Genomic DNA, 14,872 nt, shown 5'->3' with positions numbered 1-14,872 from the left:
TCTGCTTCTAAGCAGATTAACCAGTGATGTTATTCATACCATCTCCTCTAAGTAACTAGGTTCCTGAAGGAGCTGCGATGAGAAATCAACCTGTATGTTCTCCAAATCCTACGTGTGAATCCATTTGCAAGTGATGAATGCTGGTGATGTCTCTCACGGCTTCATGCAACTGCCTTCATGGCTGGCTGTAAATTGACTTCTTATCTGATTTTGTCAGCAGCAATAGAACAGGATAAAAAAAGACTGACCTTCTTGTGCTCGGGTGCCCCATTTGGAATTACTTAGAAACATTCTGGAAAGCATATATAGCTTTTTTACTTTATTATGTACTGACATAGCTCTCGCTGTGCCCTGTGTAGTAGTATAGAAGGATTATTTTTTTTCATGGTGTAATACCTGTAGAAAGAAAAAAGTGTTGATTTTTCTTACTGGATGAACTTTTATGTATCATTATCGTTCAGTTATTTCAGTCAAACCCCGTGTTTCTTCTTGCATTGCTGCTAGATGTTCTGTATCTGTAAAATGAAGAAAACTACTATCATCACCACAACATCCAAAACAACTTCTTCCCCTGGAAGAAAACAAAACAAAGCCAACAGAACATCCATCCAAAAAGACCACTCAAACAGCAGCAATAAAAGGAATTAGAAAATTCCGAGTTTCCTTTATGGCATTTCAAAGAAACCTGCTTACATATTCTTTCTGAATGGAAGATACCTGTAAGAGGAAAAAAGAAAAGTTTATTGTGCATAATTTTCCTATCCTCTATACATGTAACTTCTGCTTTATATAAATGGACTTCCTGCGTGCAGGCTGAAGAGAAACACCTCTGTGTCTGGGATCTGTGTTGTGTCTTTTAAGCTGTGTTCTTAGCAACTTGTCATGTTTTCCATATTCTATTGATTATAGAGGTATTTGATTTTTTTTTTTTTTGTCTTCTTAACTTTATTATAATTTTCCACATTATTGTCAGTACTCTTCCACAAGGACTCCAAGTAGTGTAAAGTCTTTTCAGCTTTCTTTCTGTTTTTTTTTTTTTTTTTTTTTTTTTTGGCTATTTGTAGTCACTCTTGTTTCTGTCACATAGAGCACTGTAGACTAACGTAATGCTGTTAGCTTAATCTCTGACAGTCTGTATGTATATCTGCAGGATACCAAATGCTAAGCAGGTATTCTTATTTGTTTATCCACCTGGAAAACCACTTTATTCCATAGCTGTATTTTCAGTCTGCATCCAGCTAGACTAACAATTATGATGATCTCTTTGTTTCTGCTTGGTCTTATTCACAGCTGTGCTGTTCGGCTTAAAAGCTGAAAACAGGATTAGAAAAAGAACTCCAGCTGATGCTGAAGAGACAAATTAAAGTCTGGCTAGCTTCCTCTGCAACTTCGGTTTTCATCAGTGTGTCTTGAATTTAAGTAGGGAGTCCAAATTATTTTTATCTATCTTAGGATACAGGTAGTTTCTAGAAATCCTTAAGAAGAAAACTTTTTAACATCGGTTCTGAATGCTAGGACTTTGATCTGTAGTGACTGTATCCCTGTACATGGGGCTGTTTGCTTTACTGCAGTTGAAATTAAGGTTTGTTAATTGCATGAATTCACATCAGTAACACATTGACCCTTCATAGTAACAGTCCTGTAACAGCCAGGGAAAGCTACTGCGGTCAGATAAATACAGTAAACAAAATCAGGGGTTGCGGCTGGATCCTTCCCCAGCCTCTTTAGTTTTTGGAACTATATGAAAATTTTAATAATCCCAGATGGGTTTAATTTTTAACCAGTATGCTGGACATGTTTTTGAGGAAGCTAGAAACTAGGAAAATATCTTTAAAAGAAGAGATGTAGAAATGCTGTTTTGACATTCCTACAGTTCTTTCAAGGGATTCTATCACATGACAGTTTTTTTTTTTCCTTTATGGCAAGTACTGACCAAAGATACTACCGTTAAACTTGTTTTTAAATACCTTTAAAAGTGTTTTTAAAAATTTCTGGTAGAACTTCAGTTCAGCTCTATTACGCTAAACTGAAATAGGTCTGTTTATTTGCAAAAATAAAAAAAAGGGTAAAGTAGTAGAATCGAGATGGTTAAACTGATGTACATTTATCTTAAACTATGAGAGAGTTTTATTGAAATAATTTAGTGTTTATTTGGGGATTTCTTTAATTAGGCTTGTATATCAGGTTTACATCTCATTTCTGTTCTTGTCTGTTGCAGCGTTGACGATTCAAGTATGCTTGACTCTCAAGTGACAAAGTATTAAATTTAGCATTAAATAGTATTTCCCTGGTAATGTGTTAGTTTGTCTCTTCATAGCTTTACAAGCCAATTTCTGCAATGTGTATGCAAAGGAGAGGATAATATGTTAAAATAAGCTTGGATTCCCCACTGAAGTATGTGATTCCTGGCCTAACTAGACTTCAGCGCCCCAGGATAAGTCAGTCAGTGGTTTTGCCTTTGCCATGTATAAAAGAAGGAAATGTGCCAGGCAAAGAAATCGCTCTTCTTGAAGTGAAATTTGTCCTTGTTGCTAACACCTCAAAACATTTCTTTCCCTTTCCACTAATAAATACCCTCAATCCAATGTTCCTTATTAATATTAAGCAAGGTACATTTTGTAGGGTTAATTAAAAGGCTGATGTATGAGAGAAATCAATTAAATATATACTTACTGTGTCCAGGTAGCAAAGATGCTAAGCAAGCAAGCAGGATTTTGGGGAGTTTGGTTTCCTTTTGAGTCTTTCAGCCTTTTTGTGCCCTTTCTGCCCAACAGAGGACAGCGTAGGGCTGTAGAGAATAGTATCAAGCATCCTCATGCAGCGTAAAGAAACATTACTGTCAGTGGATGTAAAAGCTTACTTTTCTCAAAGCGCTGTGTAGTTTCAGTTTGCTGTTACAGGTGCATGCCATTTTATAACACAAGATATGACATTGTTAAAAGGTTTCAAGAATAAGGCATTTACCTTTATAATCAGTCTGTCTGGGGCTATTCATTGTAAGTACCTTCTTCATTCAACATAAAACATTCCTTTAAGAGAACACCACGACAAACAAAGGAGCTTTATACTGGAGAATGCGTATGGGAATGCATGGAAAGGGGCATTCCACCTTGGGTCATGGAATGACAAGTGTTCTGCTTGGCTGCATTCTCATGGTTGGTGATTTGTGGATGCAACAGTCTGCCTCTTTTCCCTAGTCTTGCCATTTGCATGTGAAAACAATGGGTTCCATGATTCATCATAATAACAAACGTAAATTAAGCATGTAATTTCACGTGTGTTTCTTTATCTTCTTAACTCTTGAAGGAAGACTAGCACCTGCCTTGCAAAGTTTTGGAAGGTTGGTATACCTGTGTGTCTGTGTTTATTTTTAGAGGTTTTGTCAATTCCAAGTAGGGCTTAAAATGGCTTCTGTTAAAAGGCATAGTTTTTATTTATGTAATATGTCTTCAGGTACTTTAAAAACATACTGTATTTATAGGCACTGCTTGCATTTCCTGGGCTATTATCTTCAGAGGGGAATTTCAAATATTGTACTTTGTACATGCTGCTTTCAACCTGGAAATGAAGAGAATTTATTTTGTTTTAAATATTCTTACCCAAGGCAATTGAAAGACAATTGTGTTATGTAAGGCAGGTTTTAAAGAACAACAAAAATGTAGATTATTTCAACAATGTGAAATACTTGAGGCATTTCAGAGGTAGGGTCTCAAAAAGAAGCCTCTTATTTTAAGGAAGCAAGAAAGGAGTCTTTTTAAAATAGGGCAGTGAGAGCATAAAGTATCCATCTGTAGCCTGAACTCTTTCTAAGAGTCTACAGGCAAATAGAACTCTCAGGTCTCACTTAAAATTGGACTTGTTTTTATTGAAGTTTAAGACCGGACCACATAATAGATACAGAGATGCTGGTACACATCATCACAGTTTAGAGGCTCCAGAAATATTAATAAAGATTGTACAAGAGTAGAACATAATACAGGTATTTCACAGTTCTCTGTCTACTAGCACTGATTGCTTAACACATTTCTTCAAATGCTAAGAAATAAGTAGGAGCAGGTGGTGTGAAAAGAATCTGGCTTGTTGCTTGTCATAAACATCAAAATCTGAATATTGACATGCCTTTTCCTTAAAGATAATGTGATTGTTCTTCTCTTTTCAGCCAGATATCCATTTCACACCTTTCTGTGTGAATTAGTTTCTTGATCTCGTTATCCATCTGAACAGACAGGATGTTACCAGTTGAAAGGACTACTTCATGTATCAAAACCAGTTTGTTCAGTTAGAGCATTATGGCACTAATTATTTAATCCGGCTTATGGACATATCTGGAATGGTTATACCAACCAAGTCTTTCATGACTCTGACAGTTAAAAAAAAAAAAAAAGTATTACCATCAGGTAGCAAGAGAGTTATTAAGGTAAGAGGAAAGGTTTTGAAGGACAGTCTCGCTTTATGAACCCTCTTTCTGCCCAACTAAGAAAACAGTTTTTTTTCTTAAACCATTAATATGTGTTTGATGTAATGCATCCTTTCACCTGATATCCTCGAGGTACAGTACAGACATCTTCGAACAAACCCACCCCCCAAAAATAAACAAAAACCCAACAGTTCTCTTGACTTTCAGTTCGCACACAGGATGGGTTTATCTACTGGATTTTGCTGTCCTAACTTTCCAGAGTTTCTGTGTAACAATTGAATCTTTCTTCTAAAATTGACCAAAAAAGTATTCATACTAGTTTTGTCTTTAAAGTTTGCATTATTTCTTTATTTTTAAGTATTAGGGATCTAATGAGGCAGATGTGTAACGCATGAATAATTCCTGTCTGTTTACTGAATCGAAACTTCGTATTTGATCAGTTATGTTAGTGTGTTGTACCAGTCTGCCGTTATCTCTGTAGTTCATTCTTGTTGCATGGTATATGAACAAATTGTATAGTTTCAAAATTGCTGAGAACGGGACATAGACGTAGTTCCCCGCAGGAATGGAAGTACTGGCCTTTTATAAAAATGGAGTTTCTCTTACATTCCTAGTACTAAACATTGCTATTAAGTCACAGTAAAAACTAATTAGATAATGTTTGTTGTACTAAACTATGTATATTATTTGCTTAGGAAAGAAATGTGTAATGTGAAACTCTTCTAACAGTAAAAACTATTCTTCTATGCATTTCTAGCGTTCTATCAGTTTCCGCAGTGAGAGTCGCCCAGATCTCTTCAGTGCACGACCATGGTCTCGAAATATGCCCCCTGCTAACACAAAGCGGAGAGACAGTAAACTGTGGAGTGAGACCTTTGATGTTTGTGTCAATCACATGCTTACATCTAAAGAAATCAAGCGTCAAGAGGTATAATTTTTTTTTTTTTAACCATAAATTTCGTGTTCAAAAGTAATTTTTAAAGCATGGAGTTGAGGAATGCTAGTAGGCATTGGTGTGGCACTTGAAGCTTTCCTGAAATTAAACAGAATGTCACCACCTCCACTAGAAGCAGAATTCCATCCCTAGTCCTTATAATTCAAGCTATATCAGATGAATATATTCTTTTCTAAAATCAGCTCATGGTATTTCCTTAAGAAATGTGAAGTTACTAAGATATATTGTACTGTGACTGGCTGCATGTGTGTACGTGTTCTGTGTGACGCTTTCTATGGTGATGGTTGATATTCTGGTGTTTCAGTTTGTTGTTCTAGTAATGATAGATGAGCATGCTATTTCAGGAACAGGTGCTACGTACACGCAGAAATACATAATCATTTCTCTTGTTGGAAAAGAGTGTCTTTCAGGAAGTTTTCAGTGCTAGAAAGATGAAATATTGATCAAAAGATTTATCTTCCAAAACAAAAAAAGGAGTACATCAGTGGTTTTAATGGGTCGTACATGACAAATTCTAAATAGTTCATGTTACAGACAATGACAGAGCTTCCATGGAATCAAGAAACTTTTTCTTCTACAGAAATTTCTAGCTGTATCAACAGTTTATAACAATCTCTCTGAGAGTATTTCAGAGACCGAGTCATAAATCAAACAACAGCAACATCAAGCATTTCTTGTGCAGATTTTAACATTGTACAAGAATTAATAGGAAATAACTTTTAAAATTGAGAACTTCAAAGGCAGCTTATTGAAAAATAAACCGTAGAAACTGTTTGCACAGCGTAACAGTCATTACTGCCTTGGATCAGAAGCCAGGACCTGTCACAGAGCCCACATAAATGAGCTGTATTCCAGGAAGTTTTGCATGAGGGTTCTGCTTTATGTTGGTTCTTATACCGCATGCCTCAACAGGATATCTGAACCGCTTCCGTGCCTCACTGGCACTTAACTCACACTGTGGGAAGCCTTCCGCGCACGCATATTGTCAGGCTACGAGAATCTGCACTAGCTGCGAATGTTCTTCCGTGATTTATGCAGGTTGAAAGCCTTGACTGTAAAGTCAGTAATTCCAGCTGACCAAAACATTGTTAACTTCTGTCGTACCCCACTTAAGAATGAAATCATGCAATAAGTAAATACAATATTATTTTGATAAGACACTGTATTAGGGTAGTGGCTATTTTTAATCTACTAGCTTTACAGTCTCAAATCTGCTTCAAGAGAAGTAACTTAACATCGGACGACAGTTAAGTAGGGCTCAGCCTTCATAACAAAAAAATGAACTGGTACCGAAATAAAAGTGCTCACTACCAAAGAAATGTTTTAAAGAAGATCTGTCTTTTACTTACTAGACCACTCGCTGGAGTGACTTACTGGAACTTTTACTGCTGCACGTGTTAAAATGGAACACAACAAACTCCTATGCAAATAGATGTATAAACAGTTAAGATATAGTTTAGTCAAAATATCACACTGAAGATAGCTCCCTCATTTGGAAACACATCTGTTTGAAAAAAATTAATTCGGTGGCTATTTCAGATAAGCATTTTATGAGCAATCTGATATAGCTCTGGTTTAAAAAGACTGCGCATGATTCTGTAGCTATGGAATAAAGCCTTATTTTATTTCTGCAGTTAGATTTAGCAGAGAAATTCTGCTGCATGGTATGAAGACAGCTATTCAGAGTATAACATCAACGCAAGGAATTGAGTACAGATTAAATAAAGATTATTTTATAATATTTGTGTCTCTCTTCACAGGCTATCTTTGAACTTTCCCAGGGAGAAGAAGACTTGATAGAAGATCTGAAGTTAGCAAAAAAGGTATATTAAAAAAGAAAAAGCAACAAGCAATATTAATTGGTTCATATAACTTTTAAAATAATCCTTGCTTTTTATAATTGCTAAGACAGTAAGAGGGGAAAAAACCCAAAACATATTTCTATTTTCCCATTCTTTCTGAAACACTTAAATGTGCTGCTTTTTTTTTTTTTAATATGAACTTGGTAGTTTAAGATATGGTTATGAAACTTCAAAGTATTCACAGCAATTAGGCTGGTTTTACTTACAGGGAGCTTTAAACGCTGTCACTAATTTTTCAACTACCAATGATACAGGAATTACAGAGCTCCCTTTTTTCTTTTCAGGCTTATCATGACCCAATGCTTAAACTTTCCATAATGACAGAGCAAGAGCTGAACCAAATTTTTGGAACGTTGGACTCTCTAATTCCTCTACATGAAGGTAAAACTGGAATAGTCTTTGTCTGCGTTACTATTGACATAGATTTATAGTCATCTGGTTCATCAAGTGAAGTTTCTCTTCCTTTTTTTAATCGTGACCAGATCTTCTTCGACGACTTCAAGAAGTCAGGAAACCTGATGGATCAATAGAACATGTTGGCCATATCCTTGTGGGTTGGGTAAGGCAGAGTTTTTAATCCGTTTTGAGACTTTAGTTTGGAGCTGCAACATAGTTTTGATGAGGCAATTTCCTTTCCATATCTAGCATAACATGTCAAAAATATATTCTCAAAGACTTTTCAAGGCAACTATTTAGAGACGTAGTGGAATATTTTATCTTTCAAGGTATTTTCCATGAAAAGATTTTAGACTAGGATGTTGTTTTTAAAGCTTTTGCTTTTCAGGAGATGAGCAGTATTTAATATGCTTTAAATAAAAATCAAAAGTCAGACTAGAGTTTTTCTGATGTAGATAACTTAAAAATCTGCCCCCATTTGTATTTTGGTTGCCGAGGGAAATGAAGCTTGAACAGTCACATTGTATAAGGGCACCCTACCCTTATTTTTGAATGTCAGTCTGTTCCAGTCAAGGTAGTTTTTAGTGCTGTCAAAGATACCAATTTTCCTAAAAGTTTGTTAAAATAAGGCAGAGAGGGATACAAGTGAGACGCTATTGCTGCCCCACAAAAGAAAAAGTCAATAAGTTCACTTTCACTAGCATCCAACAACATAAATACTGAAAACAGCTTTTGTTAGCTTCGTTGCTAACATTGCTCGTTAGATTAAAAAAGAGCTGTTTTTAAAGGGATTTAGATATGTGGAAAGTACATCTGTAAGTATCTGCAAGGAATGAAATTCAGCTGGGAAAAAAGGGTACATTTTTAAGGTAATAACAGACATTTAGCAGCTCTGTGTGAAACACTGGCCTATTGTAAGCATGAGAAACACGATCATTACCAGTACCTAAGGCAAATAGTTAGTGATAAGCTTGTAAGTGACAAACATCTGTTTTTATTTGCATAAAGTAGTTTTAAATATATTTATTTTCTGAGTGTTTGAACACCAGTGAACTTCCTTTGGTCCAAATATGTCCGAGTCTAATTTCCTTTGTTGAAGATTTTACATATATTGTGTGTTAATACAGCAGTTTTTGTAAATGGATACATTGTTCTAATCAACACATAAGCGAGTTTTTTTTTCAGATTTAAGGCACAATTCTGTCATCTCAGTTTGGTCAAGGTTCTTGAGGGCAATATAGAAGTTTGATGATAGAAATTTGCTTATCTAAAAAGGTTAGGTCTGGGAGTACTCATTCCTAGGCTTTTGTTTCCATTCGTAATTAAAATCAGACTTCTGTTTTCAACTATTGTCTGCACTAAGTAGTGCTGAACCTTAAGTCATGGATTTTTTTAATGCCTTTGGAATAATATTGGAGATCTCTAGGAACTGAGAGGTGAGCTAGCGCTTCTAAATGATTTAAATGATGAACCAAGGTATCAGAGGATGCTTGTAAACCTCATCTTTGTCGGAAACATTATCATCAATAAACTGTGGATAAATCTCCAGGAAAAAAAGATTCTCAGCGTGCGTTCTGACATCCTGAATCACTTGGAATTTTCTATATAGCAAACTGTGCTTTGTTTCAGCTGCAGAATAATTTATTCCTTTCCCCAGCTTCCATGCCTGAACTCCTACGATAGCTACTGCAGCAATCAAGTAGCAGCCAAAGCGCTATTGGATCACAAGAAACAAGATCACAGAGTGCAAGATTTCCTACAGCGCTGCTTGGAGTCTCCTTTTAGTCGCAAATTGGACCTTTGGAATTTCCTTGACATCCCAAGAAGCCGTTTGGTTAAATACCCATTGCTACTCAGAGAAATTTTGAGACACACACCAAATGATCATCCAGATCAGCAGCACCTTGAAGAAGCTGTGAGTTACTGTTGGGCTTGGGTTTTTTTAGCAGATTATAGCACTTTTAGCTTGTTAATGAATTAAGGGACATCTCATAAAATATGGAAGTGCTAAAACTTACATGAGCGGCCGAAACCAATACATGAAATATCTAGCCCCGCTCCCCCAGTTAAATCCTATTTCAGTAGCAAAGAGATACCAAAACAAAAAAAGAGCGGGTTTGGTAGATGTTTTCCACAGCTCTTGTCTGCTCCTTGTCCATTTTGTATTTACCTTTCAATGTCATTCCCCAGTCTAATCTAAGTTGGGTAATGTAGAGATTCCTTCTCAGGTTTTAGATCATTTAGGTAAGTTTTATTCCCTGCTTTGAGACCTGACATAACCTCTGAATCTAGATTAATTCTCAGCTGTGGGAGTGTTGCTGAAATATGCATTGTGCTTTCTGAAGTAAAACCAGAGGGATAAATCCAAGGCTTTAAAACTTCCTTATTAATAGAAAGGGATCTGATTCAGGTATTCTGAAATGTTTCTAAAATTTCTATTCTTTCCCATATGTCTCTCTCTCTCTCTATATATATATTAAAATCCAATGAACCGTGCAAAGATGCAAATATGTAGCTGGGAGTAAAGGAGTTTAATGTAGTGGGTTTGTTTGACACATGCTTCTAAAGTAATGAATAAATAAATATCATCAGTACCCTACTCCTTTTGAATAGTATTTAAATATAAGTAAATTTCTTTAATATTTTGAGGACAAAATTTATGATTTGCCTAGACTTGAGTATTTTGTACAATTTAGTATTTCCTTCCTGAAAAATGACAGCCCTGCTTTTTTTGGAGAGCACATGTTTCAAAACACATGTACCTGACCGCTGCTGTTCTGCTCTTCCTTCCCCAAATCCCTTGCCCAGCGAAACTCCTCTGTTGTTAAATTGGACAACTGTGGTTTAAATTCAAACCTTGGATAGTCAAATTTAGATGTAATGTATAAAATGCGTTTTCCGCTTGTGCCTATTCCTTTAAACCAAACCAAAAAATCATAAATATCTCAAAGAATTATTCTGCTTATTTCTAAAGTTTGCTTTTCTACATAATGTCTGGTAATATCTTTTAAAAAGCATAATAAATGCTTTCTAGTACTTGGATTTGGTAATTTTTTAATAAACTATAATCAGGATTTTTTTTTTCTTGATATTTCAATAGCCTTACATAGATTTGTGGTATTCTGCTTCAGCAGAACACTGTTTATCTTTGAAGTGATGTATTTCATAAATTGTGTATTTGCCAGGTTAAATTAGGAAACAGAAATGACTCGATGTGGTTGGCTCTTAACGCTCTTTTAGGCTTATGAAGTACGTTTGTCTCCCTGTCTGACAATCTGCTCTAAGCACATTGGGCCAAGCTGATCCCCGATAAGTCTCCTGGGATCAGGAGATTCTTGAATTATCTGTTTGGGCATGTATGTCTCAACTCATTCCCCCGCCCTAGCCTCAGTTATTTACCAATGTATTTTCTTGTAGCTACAGCTAAAGTTATTAGGAGATGGCTCAGAATATCGGACTGTCTATTTGAAGTTTGTTTGTTTTCATTTTTTTTCTGTAGATAAATATAATTCAGGGCATAGTGGCTGAAATCAACATAAAGACTGGTGAATCTGAATGCCAATACTACAAAGAGAGACTCATTTATCTTGAAGAAGGCCAAAGGGATTCACTGATCGATAATTCACGTGTTGTATGTTGTCATGGTGAGCTGAAGAACAACAGGGGAGTGGTAAGGAACAAATATTTTGTCATAAATAGCTTTTAAAGATGTCTTCATTTTTCATGACAGCTAAAAGGGCTGCGAGTATGCGTACAGAAACATCACCCTCTCATATACAGGAAGTTGATAAATCCTAACTATTACATATAACACTCATCTTTTTGGTTAGCCGTCAAATACCTGTATGTGGAGATAATAAGCTCATATGTGTCTCTGTCTCTTTAAGGAGACCTGACAACATCCTGGCTAAATTGTAAATTGATAAATTTCAGCAAAAATTTCAGGAAAAAAACTCCAACAAATAAGAAATACATTTCTGGTCTCAGAGACACAATAATGATGTCTATAATGACACACAAAATGTGCTAACAAATTTTAAATCTGTCAAAGGCTGTGGTTATGAAGAGTGTTTTACTTGATTATTTGTTGAATTTCAAAGAGAATTTGCTGACCAGAGAAGTTTGGTATTTGATACTGCAAATTCCAGTCTCCAGGAGTCTGCAGTATTGACAAGTGTCATAAGCTGAGCTTTCCAATTTAAAAAATAAACAACATGCAGATTAGTAGAGATATTAATAGAATAGAAACCAGTCATTCTTGGGTATTTTTTTCTAAGTCAACTAGAAACAACATGAAATTTTGAATGAAAAAACATCTGTTTCTCATTAACTGAGTTTATAAAAGTTTTATTTAAAAAAAACCAAGCAAACAATGTAGAATTCTAAATGCATTTCTCAGCATTGGGAGCGCTTCTATGTAGCGTGTGTATACATACAATAGAAGGATCACGTTTTACCACACGGCTGAGATGGAAAGATGAAATGCAGGCTCTTTTCTGGTGCACCTGGTAAGGACGAGGCCGGCAGTTAATGCATGGCAAACTAGCAGGAGCAAACAGGCAATTTTCCTCTTTCTACTGAGCTTTATTTACTCCATCCACACTACCCCTGCCTTTCTTTGGTAGCATAACATTAAGGATAGAATTAATTCTTCCAATTTATGAACAGTATTTAAAACTACCCAGTGTTTTTGGGAGGTTGCTACACCGATATATTCCTTGAATACCATTGACAGCGTGGGATATTTTTCTTTCTGTGTTTCTTTGATTTGGGCTGAAAAACAGATCAAACCATTCCTATCTTAATGTTATCAGTCTCCTTTTCACACCGGCTATTACGAAGTATTAGCAATAATACTCTCAGAGCTCTCACCTCTGAAAAGAGTTTGATGTGACTCGCGCTAAAGTCAGGCACGGCAAAGCTTTACATTATGAAGAATCTGCAACACTTTGTGGATGATGGTTTGAAAACTGAGTTTCAAACTAAACCAGATATTTTTGCTGCACATTTAGAATATTAAGAAAAAACACACCAAACCCCAACCCTACTTCACAAGCAAACAGCCATACCTGTATATACCTCTAATGCTTAATCTCACACGTTTTTGCTTTCTTTCATATTTCATTCATATGAAAAGGTAGCCATTTGCCAAAAATCTAAACCGAAACATATCGGATAGCTTTACTTTTATTTTACCAGACTCTGCATAGGGTCATTGTTAGTACAAAAGATGACAGCACTGCAGAATAAGGAACAAACAAAAAGTTCAGGTGTGTGTCCTGCAAAGACTGAGAGGGGCACAAGAAATTGGACTATTCACAGATATAAAATGAGGTGTCAGTGGTGGAAAACCAGAATGATGGTGGACTATTTCAATTTCAGAAGACTGCCAAGGCACATTGGGAAAGGTTTCTGCTATTATTACCTTTTTCATTATAGTCTTCTGAAAACATGAGCTACTGGAAGAGGGGACAGTGATCTAAACGGACCTAAAGGTCTGTCTTGTGTTAAAACTGCAAGTGATGCATCTACTTAGATTTAGAGTCAGGTCAACTTTAGAAGCAAAGAACAGTTACTCATAATTGGGAAGAAAATTTTGGCAGTGTAAAACAAAAAATTAATTTTGATGCATGATATCACGTAAAAAGAGTTTAAAATTTCTGTTTATAATTTTTGGAAGACACTGGAGATTACACAATGGGAGGCACAACATAATTTAAAGATGGTAACAGGTGACTTGTGCCACTTAGGAGCAAAAGTAATTTTCTGAGCTTCAAAGAGCTGTGGTGAAGCTAATTGTGAGCAGGATGTGAACTGTAAAAAGATTGCTCATAATTGCTCATAGAAAATATTTGAATTAATAAGATTGCCTGTTTCTTCATAACACAGGCAGAACAGAAAAGTTAAAGTAGGTGTCAGAAAGAAAAATGTGTGTAAGCATGCTGCTGGAGAGAGGGCTTTGAAATGTCATGCACAAGACTTCAAGGCCTCAACGCTAAAAGATTAATTAGGATCATGACATAAGACACTGAGAAAAGGATGGGAAAAATAATTTTAGAAGTTTTTAAATTGTTATATTTACATACTTACATGCTGATGCACCATAAGACTTTTAAATAGCGGGAAGAGATGAATCCTTGTTTATTTTAACTGTTGAAAACACAAGGTTATAATGTGCTAGAGTTTAAATAATTTTTTAAAATTATTTTCTAACAAAGGAATAATGCACTATTATTTATTAATTTTTAACAGAAACTGCATGTCTTCCTCTTTGAAGAAGTGTTGGTGATCACTCGAGCTATCGCCCATAATGACCAGCTCTGCTACCAGCTGTATCGGCAGCCCATTCCGGTGAAGGAGCTTGTGCTAGAAGACTTGCAAGATGGAGAGGTGCGATTGGGCGGATCCATACGTGGTGCGTTCAGCAACAATGAGAGAAGTATGACCACCCCTTTACTTTTTATTTGCCTATATAGGGTCATTATAACCTTAAGACAACCGTCAATGACACATTAGAAAGTTTTCTCCAAAATTCACATTACCTACATACAACATCCTGATTTTTATTTCAAGACTGGTTTATTATATATATTGTAGTTTGTTTCTTATAGATTGATTCTTGAAGTTCACTATATTGATAGCGGGATTTCTCCACATACCTCCTTCTGTACTGAATTGAGAAGGGGAGAATAAGTAGAATGTAGTGGGAAAACCCCCAAATTATAAGCAAGTGTATTTTGAAATCTTAAGTCATAGCAGCTAAAGCTTATCTTTTCTTGTGTTATAGAGACATTGATTGCTATTCTATAACTAAGTCTTTCAGCTGACAGATAATTAATGTAGTACTCTGTGTTAAGACTGCAGCTATTCATGTTAATGTCAAGAGGTAAGAGATAATGTCCTTCTAATTAGGCATATTATAAAGATGCTTCTTTCTATTACAAGGGTCCTTTGAATCTCACCTATCTTGTGAAAACTTGGAGGGTTTTTTGTATGTATTTGCTTTATTAGTGAAGTGAATGGAAGAAGAATGAGGCAATGTCCAGCTGACACAAGGCACAGTATTCAGTGAAGGTCCTGGAGATCTGCTTTACAGAGCAGTAGGAGGAGAGGTGTTGCAGTGTGGGAGAAGCCTTAATCCTGCTGATTCACTTAAAGCTTTAGAGGTAGCTTGTGCGTGGCAGAACCAAAATTGTTCAATCCAGCAGTAAGAAATTATTAGAAGTGCTTCTGGTGTTCTGT

General features: G+C 35.9%; 1 protein-coding gene across 7 annotated transcripts in view; it reads left to right on the top strand.

Annotated features, from left to right (window-relative positions):
• ARHGEF3 (Rho guanine nucleotide exchange factor 3) overlaps positions 1 to 14,872 on the top strand; it is a 136,438-nt gene that overhangs the window by 119,082 nt on the left and 2,484 nt on the right. For 5 of the 7 annotated variants that reach the window (XR_012589354.1, XR_012589355.1, XM_074602904.1 and 2 more), the window contains 7 exons: positions 5,175 to 5,345; positions 7,133 to 7,195; positions 7,519 to 7,615; positions 7,717 to 7,793; positions 9,288 to 9,545; positions 11,130 to 11,300; positions 13,883 to 14,069. Coding sequence is in view for 5 of the 7 variants with exons in the window: in XM_074602904.1 (XP_074459005.1) it covers positions 5,175 to 5,345; positions 7,133 to 7,195; positions 7,519 to 7,615; positions 7,717 to 7,793; positions 9,288 to 9,545; positions 11,130 to 11,300; positions 13,883 to 14,069 (1,024 nt within the window). In the remaining 2 variants the exon portion in view is untranslated. The remainder of the gene's footprint in view (positions 1 to 5,174; positions 5,346 to 7,132; positions 7,196 to 7,518; positions 7,616 to 7,716; positions 7,794 to 9,287; positions 9,546 to 11,129; positions 11,301 to 13,882; positions 14,070 to 14,872) is intronic. The other 2 variants (XM_074602905.1, XM_074602908.1) reach the window with 2 other exon arrangements.

The sequence above is a fragment of the Larus michahellis genome, chromosome 10 (genome assembly GCF_964199755.1).
Source record: "Larus michahellis chromosome 10, bLarMic1.1, whole genome shotgun sequence".
Classification (NCBI taxonomy): domain Eukaryota; kingdom Metazoa; phylum Chordata; class Aves; order Charadriiformes; family Laridae; genus Larus; species Larus michahellis.
Note: the sequence above shows the minus strand (reverse complement) of the source record. Positions and strands in the feature narration are given on the sequence as shown.